General features: G+C 36.3%; 1 protein-coding gene across 5 annotated transcripts in view; it reads left to right on the forward strand.

The window, feature by feature from the left end:
* adcyap1r1a (adenylate cyclase activating polypeptide 1a (pituitary) receptor type I) overlaps positions 1 to 16,385 on the forward strand; it is a 37,277-nt gene that overhangs the window by 17,126 nt on the left and 3,766 nt on the right. For 3 of the 5 annotated variants that reach the window (XM_082173070.1, XM_082173071.1, XM_082173073.1), the window contains 11 exons: positions 934 to 1,041; positions 2,042 to 2,142; positions 2,850 to 2,947; positions 3,967 to 4,099; positions 8,250 to 8,403; positions 8,634 to 8,694; positions 9,826 to 9,895; positions 10,018 to 10,109; positions 11,048 to 11,131; positions 14,109 to 14,238; positions 15,264 to 15,305. In XM_082173070.1, the coding sequence (XP_082029196.1) occupies positions 934 to 1,041; positions 2,042 to 2,142; positions 2,850 to 2,947; positions 3,967 to 4,099; positions 8,250 to 8,403; positions 8,634 to 8,694; positions 9,826 to 9,895; positions 10,018 to 10,109; positions 11,048 to 11,131; positions 14,109 to 14,238; positions 15,264 to 15,305 (1,073 nt within the window). The remainder of the gene's footprint in view (positions 1 to 933; positions 1,042 to 2,041; positions 2,143 to 2,849; positions 2,948 to 3,966; positions 4,100 to 8,249; positions 8,404 to 8,633; positions 8,695 to 9,825; positions 9,896 to 10,017; positions 10,110 to 11,047; positions 11,132 to 14,108; positions 14,239 to 15,263; positions 15,306 to 16,385) is intronic. The other 2 variants (XM_082173072.1, XM_082173074.1) reach the window with 1 other exon arrangement.

A 16,385-nucleotide genomic window follows, 5' to 3' on the forward strand; every position in this document is an offset into this window, starting at 1 on the left:
TGCTCACTATTAGTTCATGTTAGTTAATACATTAAAGCTACAGTCCTTAACTCTTGGCGCTCTAGCGGTTAATAAACAGAACTGCATGCATATTGTGGAAGAACATTTTAGCCAGAGCTACTTCTCTCTGTTTATGTCTATGACTAGTCACGTAGGTATTACTCCGTAATACGCAGTAAGCAGTACGACCCGAACCAGTCTAAAGTAGTCAGAATATTTAGTATTATTTAGTATTAATATTTAGTACTTATTATAGGTGGACCGTTGTGATTCAGGATAAGTCAAAAACACGGTTTGGAAAAGGGATTCATGATGTACTCGCTCATTTTATAATTTTTGTCCCTGAGTTCAATATGCACAACCCCCTTTTTCCTGAGCATGTTATTGGCCAAAACTTTCCGTCCCTGGAACGAGCTTCTCATCTATTACAATCCTCTATAATAAACAGTAGATGGCATCATAAAGCCTGTTTTTTTCACAGATGATTGCTTTTAAATTCTATTATTTGGGGTTTAAACCATTTTACACAAATAGAAGAAAAAAATATCAGGTACAGTATCTTTTACGAATATTAACAAATGAGACCTTATTGTAATGTATTACCTATAGCAATTTGCTTTTGAATTATTCTTATAATCATATAGGCCTACCATGCTATTTACTTGGGACTCTAGGGTAGGTCAGATAATACCATGGTTCATGTTGAAAACCATATTATATATGGTACAAAAATAAATAATTTGCAAACATTGTAATGAGATTTATACAAGCTGTAAACTGTTTTATTTTTATTTGAGTGTTTTTTATTTATTACCATACTTTTTTCAAAGAGGCCTTTAAATCTCTGGTAAAAGCAGTCCCTACACATCAAAAACAACTAGCTCCTGTCAGATGTGAGGTGCACTAATGTGAAAATTGTTGTGTTGTTCTCAGAGTGTCCATGGGAGTGGGACAATCTGACCTGCTGGCAGCCGGCCGGTGTCGGTGAGGTCGTGGAGGTCAACTGTCCCGAGCTCTTTGATTTCATGAGTCCAGAGGAGGGTGAGAGACATTCATTGTAATGTATTTAAAAACCCTATACTTACAAGTACAAAATATTGAATAAATACTGCTCTTTATGGGACCTTATTGTAAAGTGTTACCAACATATTTTGGTATACCTAGTGACCCCGGACCACAAAACCAGTCACATGGGTCAATTTTTTCATTTTAAATGTTTCATTCAAAGCTGAATAAATAAGCTTTCCATTGATGTATGGTTTGTTTATAAATAACAATATTTGGCCGAGATACAACTATTTGAAAATCTGGAATCTGAGGGTGCAAAAACCAATCGAAACATTGAGAAAATCTCCTTTAAAGTTGTCCATTTATGTTCGCGATTGTGAAGCATTCACTCACAAAAAGAAATGTTTCATATATTTACGGTAGGAAATTTACAAAATATCTTCATGGAACATGATCTTTACTTAATATCCTAATGATTTTTGGCATAAAATAAAAATCGATAAATTTGACCCATACAATGTATTTTTGACTATTGCCACAAATATACCCGTGCGACATGTGACTGGTTTTGTGATCCAGGGTCACATATATGTAATTTATTCCTGTGATGCAAAGATGAATTTTCAGCATTATTACTCCAGTCTTCAGTGTCACATGATCCTTCAGAAATAATTTATTTTGATAAGAATAAATAGTATAATAAAAATGAGTTAAATATATAAACATAAACAAGAGTTCAGCTATAAAACTGTATTTTGTATCTTGTCAAAAAATGTGAATGTTTGTGCCCTTATTTATGGTGCAAAACAGCAACACTGCTAAACCAGGCATAACAGACTGAAACAGTGAACTTTAGGCTATATGTGAGATCATGAGTCAGTCAATATAAATGTATGTGGTGATGTATGTACGCTTTTGTTCTTGTAGTTCTGCTGACAGCAGCAAATTTCAGCAGTTGCTTACAGGTTTCCTTTAAAAGTGAGAAACACATTTGATTTATGGTTGTTCTGGTTGTTGCCATACTGCTTTTCAGGGCTTGGCAAGATCAGCAGAAACTGTACGGAGATCGGCTGGTCTGAACCGTTTCCACACTATGTTGATGCCTGTATGATCGGTTACAATGGATCCAACTCTGTGAGTATTTCATCTGACTGAAATCTTAATGATAGAAACCATTTGGATCATGATGGTCAAAACCACCATAGTTATTTAGGGTTATAAGAGACCCCCATTATTTAAAGGTGCAGTAAGCTATTTCTGAGAAACGCTGTTGAAAGCCTGAAAACAGACCCAGAGGTTGTGTTGTTTCTGCTCCATACGTGAGTAACATTGGTTTTTACTATGTTTCACAGAACCAAGATATGCTGTTGTTGTAATGTTAGCTATAGTAACAGGACAGTTTTGAGTGCTATTGTTTGTTTGGAGCTAATGTGCTTCTAGCGACTAGCAACCAACTTTTGCTTGTATACACTCTTGTGTACTGGATATTCATGTTCCTTGTCACTCGTTCGCTTTTGTTTTTCATGAAGCATTATTTTACTTTGTTTCAGCTAGAAAGAAACATTCACTATTGCATTGTGTGTTCATGCATTTGGGGGGCGGAGCAATGAATATCAACAGTGTTTCTCAGAAATTGCTTACTGCACCTTTAAATTAGACCAATTCGTATTAGTGGTAATTTCGTATTTGCATAGTATTTTACTTTATTCATCTAATTTGTGGTAAGTATTTACTCTAGGACAGTGCATGCTCTGTATTCAACTCAAAGAAATGGAAGAAAAAAAAACCTTTGCAAAATGGCTGCTAACCAAAAGTAATTTAGTTTTTCTCTTCCCTTCAAGGACATGTACTACGCATCTGTGAAGGCTCTCTATACGGTGGGCTACAGCACGTCTCTAGTGTCTCTGACCACAGCTATGGTCATTCTGTGCCGGTTCAGGTCAGTTTTAAAGCAGTGTCATCACACAACATTGACCTTTGCATAATATCATGTTTCTCTTGAGAATGTAATTTTGTGCTGGTCACTTGAGGAAGATTTAATGGAAAATTATCCAACCAGCTTGCAAAGGGCTCTTAGGGGGAATCTCTCGAAAACTGTCAAGAACATGTCATATTTGTCAAGAATTGTGACATTGTCACATTATGTTCAACAATTAAGCACATTTTAACCTCTGGTCATATATACTGTATGTATAAATAAAAGGAAATAAATGGATAAGAAATTATATTAATGAATTGTTTGTCGATTCCTCCTTAAATGAATCGCAATCGATTAACTGAATACTTAACGTGAAATTAAGCATATATAATTGATCTTGTTTAACATGTTTATTTTGCCATTATTTGCTATATCCAGCAATGTAAACTCTTTTTGAATTAATCGATCTCAAAATTATTGTACCGTAACATAAATCGGTATAACAGCATTTCTAAAAAATTTATTTACTGGTCAAACTCTAAGTATATGATGAATGTTAAAACATGGAGTTACCATGATATCTTATAAATACAGGTAGCATATTCTTTATGCAAAATATATAAAAAAAAATTCTCTCTCTTTCTCTTTTCTTTTTGGTGTGTATTATCACCCAGAATTTTTTTTTAATTTTTTTTATGATTGTCCCCATAACTTTCAAAAATACCGTTTTCCAATTTCAATGAAAAAGGATTTTACAGCCTGGTTCAATTGAAGAAGCTTTCCGAGATACACAAAGTACTTTGTTTTCTTTCGTTTTTTTAAAAGAAATCCTTCTATGTAGTGGTGCTTTAAAGTACCCTGAAACCAAATAGAGTGATCTGAAGAACCTACGTATAATGTAAATTATGAAAAGGGCCTCAAAGAACTATTGATGAGTGTTTACACAGTCATTGATACAGACCCTCAGCTTCCCACCCAAACACATTAGAATTTCAATCTCATATAATGGCGTAATCCTTCCTTTGAACGTCTGTCAACAGGAAACTTCACTGCACCAGGAACTTCATCCACATGAACCTGTTTGTGTCCTTCATGCTGAGAGCCATCTCTGTGTTTATTAAAGATGGGGTTTTGTACGCAGAGGAGGACAGTGACCACTGCTTTGTTCACACTGTGAGTAATGCACATCTGCCATTTTGTTTTTAATGCTAATGAATACACTGACAAATCTGATTAAAATGATGTTCACTTGTAGCCTACACAATGAATCCATTTTATTTGACATAAAGTTGAGAGCGCATCACCAGCTAAATATTACTAATTTCTTTTTGCACTTACGGTTTTCGACACCAAGCCAAATGGCAAAATGTTTCCGGCAACATTGGGCCGTTTTTGAGCGACGGCCAACTTAGTTTTTTCGTTGTGTTTCGCACCGTTGGCTCTAGTCAGACTCTGCCGGGTTTTTTGGACCGATTCAACATGAAGAATCGATGTCGTCGGTGAGAGAGAGAACTCTGATTGGCTGTTCAGTTTAGCAAACAAGTCAGTGCACACAAGAATAAGAGAAAAAGTGATGAAAGCAAGCAAAGAAGTCATGACGGCACAGACAGAAGGCTGTTCTAATTATACGTCATCTTACCTGACCATTTCACTGCGTGAATATTTTAATATTAATATGAATTAAAATTAGAACGTGATCAGCATGATTTATTTTCACAATGGTAAGCAAGCACTGCTTTGTTTATGGTTTGTGTACCTGCAATCTTAGTTTCATTTTCCTTTTTGGGTAATATAGACTATATATATATCTGATAAATAGACCTTCTTTACACGCAGGCGTTGAATGCGCATGCTAGCTGACAGTAGCCTGTAGTTCTTTCGGTGTGTTCAAGCACAGATTGTTTTCCCCCCGATGCAAGCCAAGGTGACAACACAGTCGGCTTTCATCAGCGCTAGTTCTTTGGCGTCGGTTTTGTGTGTCCATACTGTAAGAATTGAGAAATTAGAAAATGCCGGACAGTCTGGTTGAAGAGCGACCAAACCCTGAGAGGACAAAGGACCTCTCTGGAAATTTACATTTGAACTCCCCCTTGTGCACTATCGAGACGAAAGTCTCACCTCCGAGTCATCCTAATCTACATCTCTTTCCCTTATCCCCCCTCTCCTTCTCCCCCATGCAAAGATCACCAAAAACTCAGCCAAGAATATATGGTTTAATGTGAATGATTAACATAGAGTATTATACATATTTAGTATCATTTGAAATGTCTCATTGCGACTGGTACAAATGTCTCATTTCCAAATAAGTAAAACAAAAGGTAATAAGGTTTTTAAGAGTTTAGGGATAACTGGCTCACAAAGGTAGGTGGTCCCTAGACAAATGGTCTCACATTTAATGATGCACAGATATCATTAAAACCTTTTCATTTATGGAGTCAGATGAAATAACGAGAAAATACATATTCAAATGTATTGCATTTAATCAAAAAATACTTTGCCTCGAGAAAGTTTTACTAGTATCTCAGTTCACACATATTTTGTTTCTGTGTTGATTCTATATTAAAATGTCAATACAATGTAATGTATTTTCTCTGGCTCTTGTTTTAAATGATTTTTATGCTATGATTAACATTATGCTTGTTGTTGTCATCTGTTGACGTTGTACACGCAGAATGTGGCGGTTGGTTGGTGTGGTATTAGTCCCGCCCCTCCTCCACTGTGATTGGACGGTTGGGTAAAAAATGACTGTGATGAGCGCTGCGTTTTACCCAAAGTTGAACATTCTTCAACTCTCAGCGACCTGTAAAAAACGCTGAACGCTCATCGCTTCAGCGTGAAAAAGACGCTCAGCGCCTCGTTACGCTCATGGCGTTTTAAAAACGTGGCGCTCCCATTGAAAACAACTGAAAAAATATGCAAGCCGCGTGAAAAAAAACGCTTTGGTGGACACACGGCCTAAGACATACTGCTGCTGCACAAATAGAATATATGAAATTACCTGTAGCAGATCTATACAGGTGGAGCTGGGGAAGGTGGAGGGTTTCAGAGGAAAGCGCGCTGCAAACTGCTACAGCAAACACTGACCAACTGTTTAAATGTTGAGCAGCAAGCTCATTGGCTGCAGATGCAACATGAACCAATTAGCTTGTGCCGTGTAGTTAATGATGTAACAATGTAATTGTCAGCGCAATCTAGAGTTTCATGACAGAACTTGCTGTTTATTAGTGAACCATTTAATGTCCATAGCTCAATAGTTAGCTTGAAAAATAACTCTAGCGAAGAGCATTTTGCTAAATATATTACATATTCATTATATTATTGTTTAACCTTTTGACTTCATTAATTAATGTTTAAAAAAAATTTGAAATAGAAAGTTTTCATGAAAAGAAGTTATTTTACAGCCACCATTTAAATGTTTATATTTCAACAATGAATTGTAGTAGAAATATAATTAATAAAAAACGGCCTTATGTGCAATTGAATTGTTTATATACAACTCATTATTTATTTGAGTGCTGATTATTACTGTAATTAATTTTGATGAAGTAATTGATTATTAAATAAATGTTCTTTCCGGTTAAATGTTTCGGCTTAATTAAAATAAAAATTTGCTTTCACGGTGAATCGCCCACAAACGGATACATATGAATATGAGACTGAACTGTTGGTCTTGGATGCAATTTGCATGTGAAACCCACAGACTAATAATAACTCGATCCGTTTATGTTCAAGCCCACGTTCTGCAGCAACATGTTCTGTTTCCCCCATCTGTGCCTGACAAACAGCTGTAATTATCATGAAGCCGAGTTCAGCGAGCTCTGGAAATATTCCATTATTTCCATATTAGCATATGAATAGCTTATCAAAACGTGCACGCTCTCATTATACACCTGAATGAGGGCTTTGAGCTCTTTCCCCCAGCCAATCAGAGGCCGTGGTAATGACATCACTTAGCTTTGAATTGGTTCAGAGGGTAACTGATGAACATAAAGACGTCAGAGTGTTCTGACACATAGAGGGCTATATATTGTGAATGGAAATGCACAGCGTACATGTCATCTTTCAGACGAAAGGATGCATCACTGATCCAGATGCTTATAGCTGGTTTAAGCTGGTCATTAGGCTTGTTTGATGCATTACCTGGTTAGAGCACTCTTAACCAGCAACACATCAGCTACTAAAAACCAGCTTGAACGACTTAAGCTTGTTTAACCTTTGATACTAATCATCTAATCAACTAATCCCTAATTCATACTAATCAAATGGCCAGTTTCAGTTTTTTGCAATTAAATAATTTCACGATGTCCTACTTTTTGTTGTTGTTGTTGTTGAACATCCTCTTTTACTCTAAAATATATCGGAATAGGAATTAAGGTGAACTTTGGACATTTCCTACAGTAGTGGTCAAAATATTGAAATTTCACTTATTTAATATTTTCTAGAAATTAAAAAAGGGGACAATATAGATTTTTGTATGTTTTTGTTTTCTAATTGTTGTGGGTGGTTACATTATTATTATTATAATTCATTATTTGTATGATGTTTGCGACTGCGAGTCAAACTGACCCTAACTGGTTTTAATACAATTCGCTAAAAATCACACTAAAAAAAAAATTGTAAATTGCAAATAGCAAACAGATAAAAATTATACAATATTAAACTTACGACTTCACAAAACCATTACAAAAATGAATCAAATACATATGAGTGCATTTGATTAAAAAAACAAAAAAAACTAGATATAACAAATCTTTTTTTTTACAAACTTTGAATATAATGTATACAATTCTTTTCCAATGTTATTGTAATGTTTGTGCTTTTGGAAAATAATCTTTACTCTCCCAATTAATGCATATTATTTAGCAATTTAGGGTGATTTAAGCACAAATTGGTGCCAGTGTAATTTTTTTTTTTGTGGTGTCTTTTCTGCCAAATATCAGACCTTATCTGACAATAAAGTATTATCGTATTGTATCGTATCGTTAAGACGTGTTGTTTGAAGGAACTGCTGTGTTGTGAGGGCGGGAACATTTAAAATTCTGTACAAAACATTTGCATGGCCTGACTTTAATTTAACATGAATAGTTAGTATGTGACTACCTTGAAACCATCTGTTTTGCTCACTGATGATAGTATTGCTCTGCTCTAGTCCAGGTTTAGTTCTTCTTCATGGCTAAAGTAGCGGCATGCAACCAAGATATTATTGAACGTGCTTATACATTTCCGGGAACAGGACACTGAAAACTGCGACTATAATGAGCTCGTCTGATGGATTACTAACAGGGATCCGCTGGCTTTTCTAAATGTGTTTCTCTGTGTTCAGGTGGGGTGTAAGGCAGTGATGGTGTTCTTCCATTACTGTGTGATGTCAAACTACTTCTGGCTCTTCATCGAAGGTCTCTATCTCTTCACACTGCTGGTGGAAACCTTCTTCCCTGAGAGACGCTACTTCTACTGGTACACCATCATCGGCTGGGGTATGTCACAGTCATGCATCATGCGAAAGCGGATTGTTACGGGATTGATTATGTGTCACACTCATAGATATGGAAGGAAATGGAGTGCAGCGTATGTGTTAACTGGCCACTGGCTCTTTATGATGTGATTTGTTGTGCTGGCATATGTAATACATTAATATTGAAGGTCTAAATGCATTAGAGAACAGCTTTGAGGTCTGACAAATGTCCTCTTCCTCTCACACTTTCAGGAACGCCCACCATTTGTGTGACCATATGGGCTGTTCTGCGTCTTCATTTTGATGATTCTGGGTACGTGTAATGCCGCATAAACAAAAAGTGATATACTGTAATTGTTGCTTTGATACCTACGCAGATGCTGGCACTGAACTAAACTATTAGCATTCAGTGTCACTAGTCACAAGAATGAGTCTATGTTTGTAAAGGAATACAAATGCAAAAAAAAGGAATACAAGTGTAATGATAATTGCACAGTATATACTGTATACTGCATACTATTTAAAGCAAATGTATGCAGTATGGAATATTAAACGTTTTAAATGAGATTCTACTACTTTGTTACATAACCTCACTATGTCGCATGTTTAATTCGGCGAGTGCCATCTGATGCATATGGTTTAATCCAGGTTTGTGTAAAACAATTTGTTTTTTTTAGTCAGTAATGAGTTGAACATGATCAACATATAAAGGTGCAACTCATTTTACTTCTGTAATGTGATATAATAATGCACAATTTGACATTTATTAACCCTATAAGGGCTGTATCATATCTGATATGCACATTTTTTAAGGCCTTTAAATTATCATGAAAAAAAAAAAATTTAGATCATGGTTCACATGTCTTTTTGCTGTGAAATACAGATTTTTATAAAGTAAATGTAATAATAACTTTTGTATTTTTATTAATATTTCACAAATGGACAGAAGCAACTTAGTTTTACTTGATTATCAATACATAATTATCTTTAAAATGCTGTTAAAATGGATCAGATATGATAGGCTACATCAGGCTTTTGAGGAACGTTTATTTGTTCATCTCTCAATCATCATTGTATTGCATTGCATTATATGATAACTATACAGAGCTTTGATAATAAAAAACGACTGATATGTATATGCATTTTGTGTAAGTATCTGCTATACTGTTATAAAGATCTCATTAATTTACATTGAAAGCTACCAGAATTTCATCTTACTGTTTGGCCATATAAATATCAGCACCAAAATAAAATTGAGGTGTTTTTCCTCCTCGAGTATGAGCTCCATATTCTCACTATACGAGTCATAAAAGCCTGGTGTATCAAATATGATACTCAACAAAGAACACTAAAACTAACAATACATTTTTGTATGTCATTTCATGTCAGGAAAATAGCCAATACGACCAATAGCCAGTTTCTTAAATCAATTGTGTTTCTGCAGTTGCTGGGACACGAATGATAATACTGCCCTCTGGTGGGTGATCAAGGGACCAGTTGTGGCATCAATCATGGTAAGCCAAGAAATTTGAATAAGAAAAAAAAAGAAGCTAAATCATGGATAAATAAAACGTATATATTTATTTATGAATGTATGTGAATGGGAGCCATAAGAAACGCATGCATTTGCTTCCAGATTAATTTTGTCCTCTTCATTGGAATCATCATAATCCTGGTGCAGAAGCTGCAGTCTCCAGACATTGGCGGGAACGAGTCCAGCATCTACCTGTGAGTAGCTTGCCTCAGTCACCATGGAAACAGCGTACTGTTGGTGTGTTGTGTCTGATTGGTGGCTGAAATGAGATTGAAAGTCTTAATAGTTTTATACAAAAAAAATAGCGCTTTATACAATACAGATTGTTTCAAAGCAGTTTTATAGTGATAAACAGGAAAATAACGATTTAATGATGTATAGCAGCTCTAAAAAGACAATAGCAAACAGTCATTATCCAGTTGAAATCATTTCAGTGTTGATAGTATAATCAGTAGCATTCATTTTGCATGCATACAGAATTCCTTTTGGAATTGGGTGTAATAATAGAATGTGTGAATAATGTTCCACAGTGTCACAAATCTCCATAGGCCGTTTATTTTTTTATTGTTGTAGTTTATGTTCAGTAATTTAGTTGTGTGCCGATTCCAGGAGAGAATCCAGGAGGAATCATTGTTGTGTTGATCGAGGTGACGTGTGGCAGTGAAAAATCAACTACAATGACTGTTTTTGTTTTCTGGATAAGCCATAACCCATATTGTGTATGAGGACTTATGTCTTAACAGTCACATAAATGCATTTGGCAGACGCGATTTACATTGCATTAAAGGTATGCTTTTCATCAGTTCTTGTTTTCCCTGCGGGAATCGAACCCATTAATTTGGAGTTGCTACAGGAAGGAAACCCTGAAGTCTATTGAGAGTGACTTTAATTTATGTTTGGGGTCTTAATAGTCTAGTGCACAAGAAGGATTATGAAGACATTATGTTTAAAGCTTTCGAAGCCCTATTTATTGTAATTGCTTGGAAAACAGTATTGTGCTTGAGCTATGAAATGTCCTTGAGGTCTCTCAGTGTTGAGGTTTGTTGTGTGCGGTCAGTTTTATGAGTGTGTGTGTGTGAGTGTGTGTGTGTGTTCTGTCCTAAAGAGTGTTTGTTGTCTTTGTCGTGTTTAGCAGCTGTGCACAGAAATGCTTCAGTGAGCCCACACAGGCCGCCCAGCATTCGTGCTGGATGTCAGAGCTTTCTACCATCACGCTGTAAGTGTGTGTGTTTGTTTGTGTGAATGTGCGTGTGTGTGTGAGTCTGTGTTGGCCAACAAATGTGCATTTTTGTTTTTAAGCTGTGAATATTCCCCGCTGATAGTTTTTGTGTTAATTTCTGTACATTTGCATGTTTGGCAGATGCTTTTATTGCATTGCATTCCTGTTTGTTTACATATATTTCTATCAGTTGCATTCACCTGGGAATCGAATCCATGCTCATGCTGTTGCTAGTGCCATGCTTTACTGTTTGAGCTATGGGACTTTTACCTGCTGAAAAATGCAGTTGCATCTGTGTTTTGGAGCTGGTGGTTCAGGCTGGTCCAGTCTGGTTTATACAAGGTGAACTATACCAGAGCCCGTCTACGGAGAGCCTTGGCACTTCCTATTAGCCCCATTGTATCGATCTTGGTTGCAGTTCCATTAGAATTCCACTGGAGGTGATCGCGGGCGAGTGCAGACTGAATGGGAGTCTATGGAGCTAGACGGCTAAATGTCTCTTTCACCCGATTGCCGTTGAGAAATCTCTGATTTTATTGTAGGTTTTGCAAGTTCAACATGGGTTATAGGTCGAAAGTTGAATGAACGAGTACTTATTTCTTTTCGATTTCTTACAGGTTGAGTTGTTGTTGCCCATTATACGCTAGCATTCTGACGTCATTGACATTTTAAAAGACTTTTTAAACCAAATAAGTGACTCTAAAAAATCTAACACCCAGCAATGTGTAATTTCTTTGCATCTCCTTTCGAATACAACATTCAAATTACTAGACAAAAAATTATATCCTGAGAAAAGTGGATTTTGAGGGTTTTTCGCCATAGACCTCCATTCATTCTGCACTCGCCTGCGAGCGCCCCCGCATGGACAGAGACGTGTTACTGCAGCCAGTCCAGAAACCGAAAGTAAGCAGAGAGTGCCAATTCTCTTCCTATTAGACATTCTCTGACTATACCTGAACTGTTCAAATCAGCCAAGTAGTTATGGTTATTGACCCTTGATAAATACCGTATCTTAAGGTGGTCCAGATGGTTTTTGGAACATGGCAGATCTCTTATTGCTGATCCAAAATGGTCTCCCAGCTCAGCCAGTGCAGAACAGCTCAAACCATGATCCCAAAACACAGCTGCCAAAACTTTTTGGAGCATTTTTAGCCGTTCCAAGCTATTTAATAGATGAAAATTAAATCCATTATTAATGCATAGTTGAGTTCTCAGTTGTTTTATTGCAATGTCAACTTTATCTCAGATGTTTAGTTCTTCCTATATTTTCTAAGGGGAACAAAATGAAATTATTGTTGACATGCATATGAATGTCACCATTATGTTCAGTTTAGCTTTAGTTTCTTTTTCATGGACTTTTAGTTTGTTTCTCTTCTGTTACCCGTTTCCTTTGTTCTGGTTTCCCGCCACTAAATCAGTTGTCATGGACATTCATTTGACGAGCACACCTGTGTGTATTCAGTTCATTATCTCTGTGTATTTAAAGGAATCATTCACCCAAAAATGAAAATTCTGTTCATATTTACTCAACGTCAAGTTGTTTCAAACCTGTATGAAGTTCTTTCTTCTGCTCAACACAAAATAAGATAGTTTGAAGAATGTTGGTAACCAGAAAGTTGATGGACCCCATTGACTTCCATAATAGAAAAAAAATCCCTCAACATTCAAACATTCTTCAAAATATCTTCTTTTGTGTTCAGAAGAAAAAAAGAAATTCATACAGGTTTGAAGCAACTTGAGGGTGTTGTAAATGATGACAGAATTAAAACATTTAAGTGAACTATCCCTTTAAGTTCCTCTCCACTTCACATTCATGGTCCGGTATTGTTCGGGTGTTTGTTCTTGCATCTGTGGATTACCTGAGTTTTCTTCGGTTTCTTTGAAAAACACTTCTATTTGAATCTTCTTCATCGTCTTTGGACTGAAACGTGACAATGAGTACATCTATAATATATATAAGTATACTTATTATTATACTGCTCTTCTGATGATAAACGTTTCAGTTCATATTATCCATGAAGCCTATCATATTTGATCAATTCTAAGGCCTCTAAAATATTAACATGCTCACATGCGTTCTGTAGTTTAATGTCCACCTTCAGGTCTTGGTCCACATGTCTTTTTGCTTTTAAATATTTATTGATTTTATAAAGTAAACAAAAATATTTTTTATATTGTTATTAATATTTCAAGATGAACACTTACTTGACTGAAGTAATCTCATGCTATGTATTACTGATATATTATTTTGATATTTCTATATTATATATTTATAATATAGAATTTTCATGCTAAGATGTGATTATCAAATATGATACAACAGGCTTTTGAGGAACGTTTACAGTATACGTTCATCTCTCAGTCATTATTGTATTGCATTGAATGATATGTCTTCCCCTCCACAATAAAAGCTCATAAAACTAAGCATTTAAATATCATCACACTAAGACATATTACTGGGAATGAGTGACAACTGATATTTATATGCATTTTATGCTATACTGTTATAAAGATCTCATTGGTTTACATTACAAGATATCATAGTTGTTTTCTTCCTCCTTGAGTATGAGATCTATATTCTCACTATATATCATATTGTCTGAAGGTTCAATAAGCCATTCCATAAAAAAAATAATAAAAAAATTATTTAATATGTCAGGCTGTACAGGACTTTTAATGGCAGACTTTGGTATTTTGTAAAGACATTGTTGAGATCACAGTCTATTCTAGAGAAGACACATGTGAGATTATTGGGGTTGTTTGCTCAGGAATAACATCTGAGAAGCAGGTCTCTATTTACTGTCTAGGAGAAACTATAGATCTATTAAAGAGACCATCTTTCCTATGGAGCAGGATTGTTGTGGATGGCTCTGATCTCCAGTGTATTACAGTAACTGTGTGTTGACATGGTGAGAGATTCAATCATCCGTCTGAAGCGCTGTGTGTGTGTGTGTGTGTGTGTGTGTGTTGACAGGCGGCTGGCACGGTCCACCCTGCTCCTCATCCCTCTGTTTGGAATCCACTACACTGTGTTTGCCTTCTCCCCGGAGGATTTCAGCAAGCGGGAGCGACTGGTCTTTGAGCTGGGCCTGGGATCCTTCCAGGTACTGAGCATCTGCTTTTACAGCAGCAACTTTAGCTTGTATTTTAGAAACACCTCTGTGGGAACTATTTCTCTGTTTCAAACCCTATGAGCTTCATTATAGCTGCGATCCCATTGATATTAGGCATCGATATTACATGCTGCCATTTCTTTGATCGGAAACTAAGCTTTTGCGGTTTAGGCAATTCCTGAATGCATTTCAAAAATCAAGAATCAAGGGAAAGCATATATTATTCAGTAAACGTATCCAGTTCTGTCTTAAATACTGTATATAACCAATATTCGTGAGTATGATGTATTTGTTTGAAACCATTAGCTTAACAACATGCTTATGTTAGGGTTTGCGGAGTGTAGCACGCGTGAGAGATATTTTTCTTATGCCTATGTAGAGAGTTTCAATTCACTCCTTTTTATTTGTGTTGTTTCATTTTTAGTATGCTGCCTTAGAAGGTAGTCACCTATGTAGACAACGAGGCAGCTCACTATAGGTTTTGGAGCTTTATTGAATAAATAGACCCATTTTTTTGTGTACACGAACAGTTTCAGGTCAGTAAGATTTTAAAATGTTTTTAAAAGAAGCATCTCATACTCACAAAGGCTGTGGATCAAAAATACAGTAAAAACAGTAATTTTGTGAAATATTATTACAATTTAAAAGAACTGTTTTCTGTTTGAATATATGTTAATATGTATGTTGAGTATTCCTGTGATGCAAAGCTGAATTTTCAGAAATCAGAATCCTTCAGCGCAATCCTTCAGAAATCATTCTAATATGCTGATTTGCTGCTCTTATTATTATCAATGTTGAAAACAGTCGTGCTGCTTAATCATTTTTTAGTGGAAACCGTGATACATTGTTTTTTCCAGGATTCTTTTGATGAATAGAAAGTTCATAAGAACAGCTTTATTTGAAATCTTTTGTTACTTTACAAGTGTCTTTACTGACACTATTAAACAATTGAATGCATCTTTAATTAATTGAATGCACTTTTAATGCAATTTAGTAATAATATTAACTCAATGCAGGGTTTTGTGGTGGCCGTGCTGTACTGCTTTCTGAATGGAGAGGTAAGAGTATTTCATTTGAAATTCTCAAATGCATGCAATCAGTTTTTGGTTAGAAAACAATACATTTCCACTATAAATGTTCCAATATTACTACTTAAACAATTATTTTTAGTTACTACCATATCCTAACCAGGCATGACGCGATAGTGACAAGCGATCAATTTCATCCATGTTACACACAAAAAGACATTTAGGGCCCTATTTTAACGATCTGAAACGCAAGTATCAAACGCCGAACGCAAGTAACTTTGTGGGCGGATTTCGGGCGCGGTTGCTATTATACCGGCGGGATAAATGACTCTTACGCCCGACGCAAATCTAAATTGGGTTGGTCTGAAGTAGCTACATTACTCATAGGTGTGGTTTGGGCGTAACGTAAAATAAACCAATCAGAGTGACATCTCACATTCCCTTTAAGAGCAGGCGCGCTTGTTCCATGGCGGGTTGCTATTATAACGGCGGATTTGCCAGGAGCGGTTCACAGCCGAGGAGACCGACGTTCTCGTCAGGGCCGTAAAAAACAGAAAAGTGACATTGTATGGGGATGGAGAAACACACCCAAATTAGCTTCGGTTAAACAGGCGTATAATAATTTGGGTAAATGTGTAAGTTAGATTTATGCCTATTTTTTCACATCTTCATGGACAAAACAATGATTTCCCTCATGTGGAATATTTTTCCTTGTAATTATGTATGGTTTGCATAAATGGCAACTACTGCGTCTGTGCGTAGATGAGATAAGCAAAGTTTATGCGCGTTGTGCACACGCTACATTATGGCAAAGCATGCGCCCTTAAAATAGCATCTGAACACGCCACTGAAAACGCCACTGACTTTAGTTGCAGTTTTCTGAAACTGCAAAATAGCACCAGGGAACGTTTGCACCGGAACACGCCTCCTCTTTTCGCTGAACCGCCCCCGGGAGCGCAAATTCATTCCCTAATTTACCAACGTGCGTCTGTGGAGGGAAAAGTCCGCTGTGCGTCGGGTGCAAAATAGGAATGATACATGCGTCGGTGTACAAAGTCAATTGCGCTGGGTGCAAGATAGGGCCCTTAGTCAGTTAATGTTTTTTTTTAT

This window comes from Leuciscus leuciscus (assembly GCF_965113295.1).
Source record: "Leuciscus leuciscus genome assembly, chromosome: 6".
Taxonomy (NCBI): domain Eukaryota; kingdom Metazoa; phylum Chordata; class Actinopteri; order Cypriniformes; family Leuciscidae; genus Leuciscus; species Leuciscus leuciscus.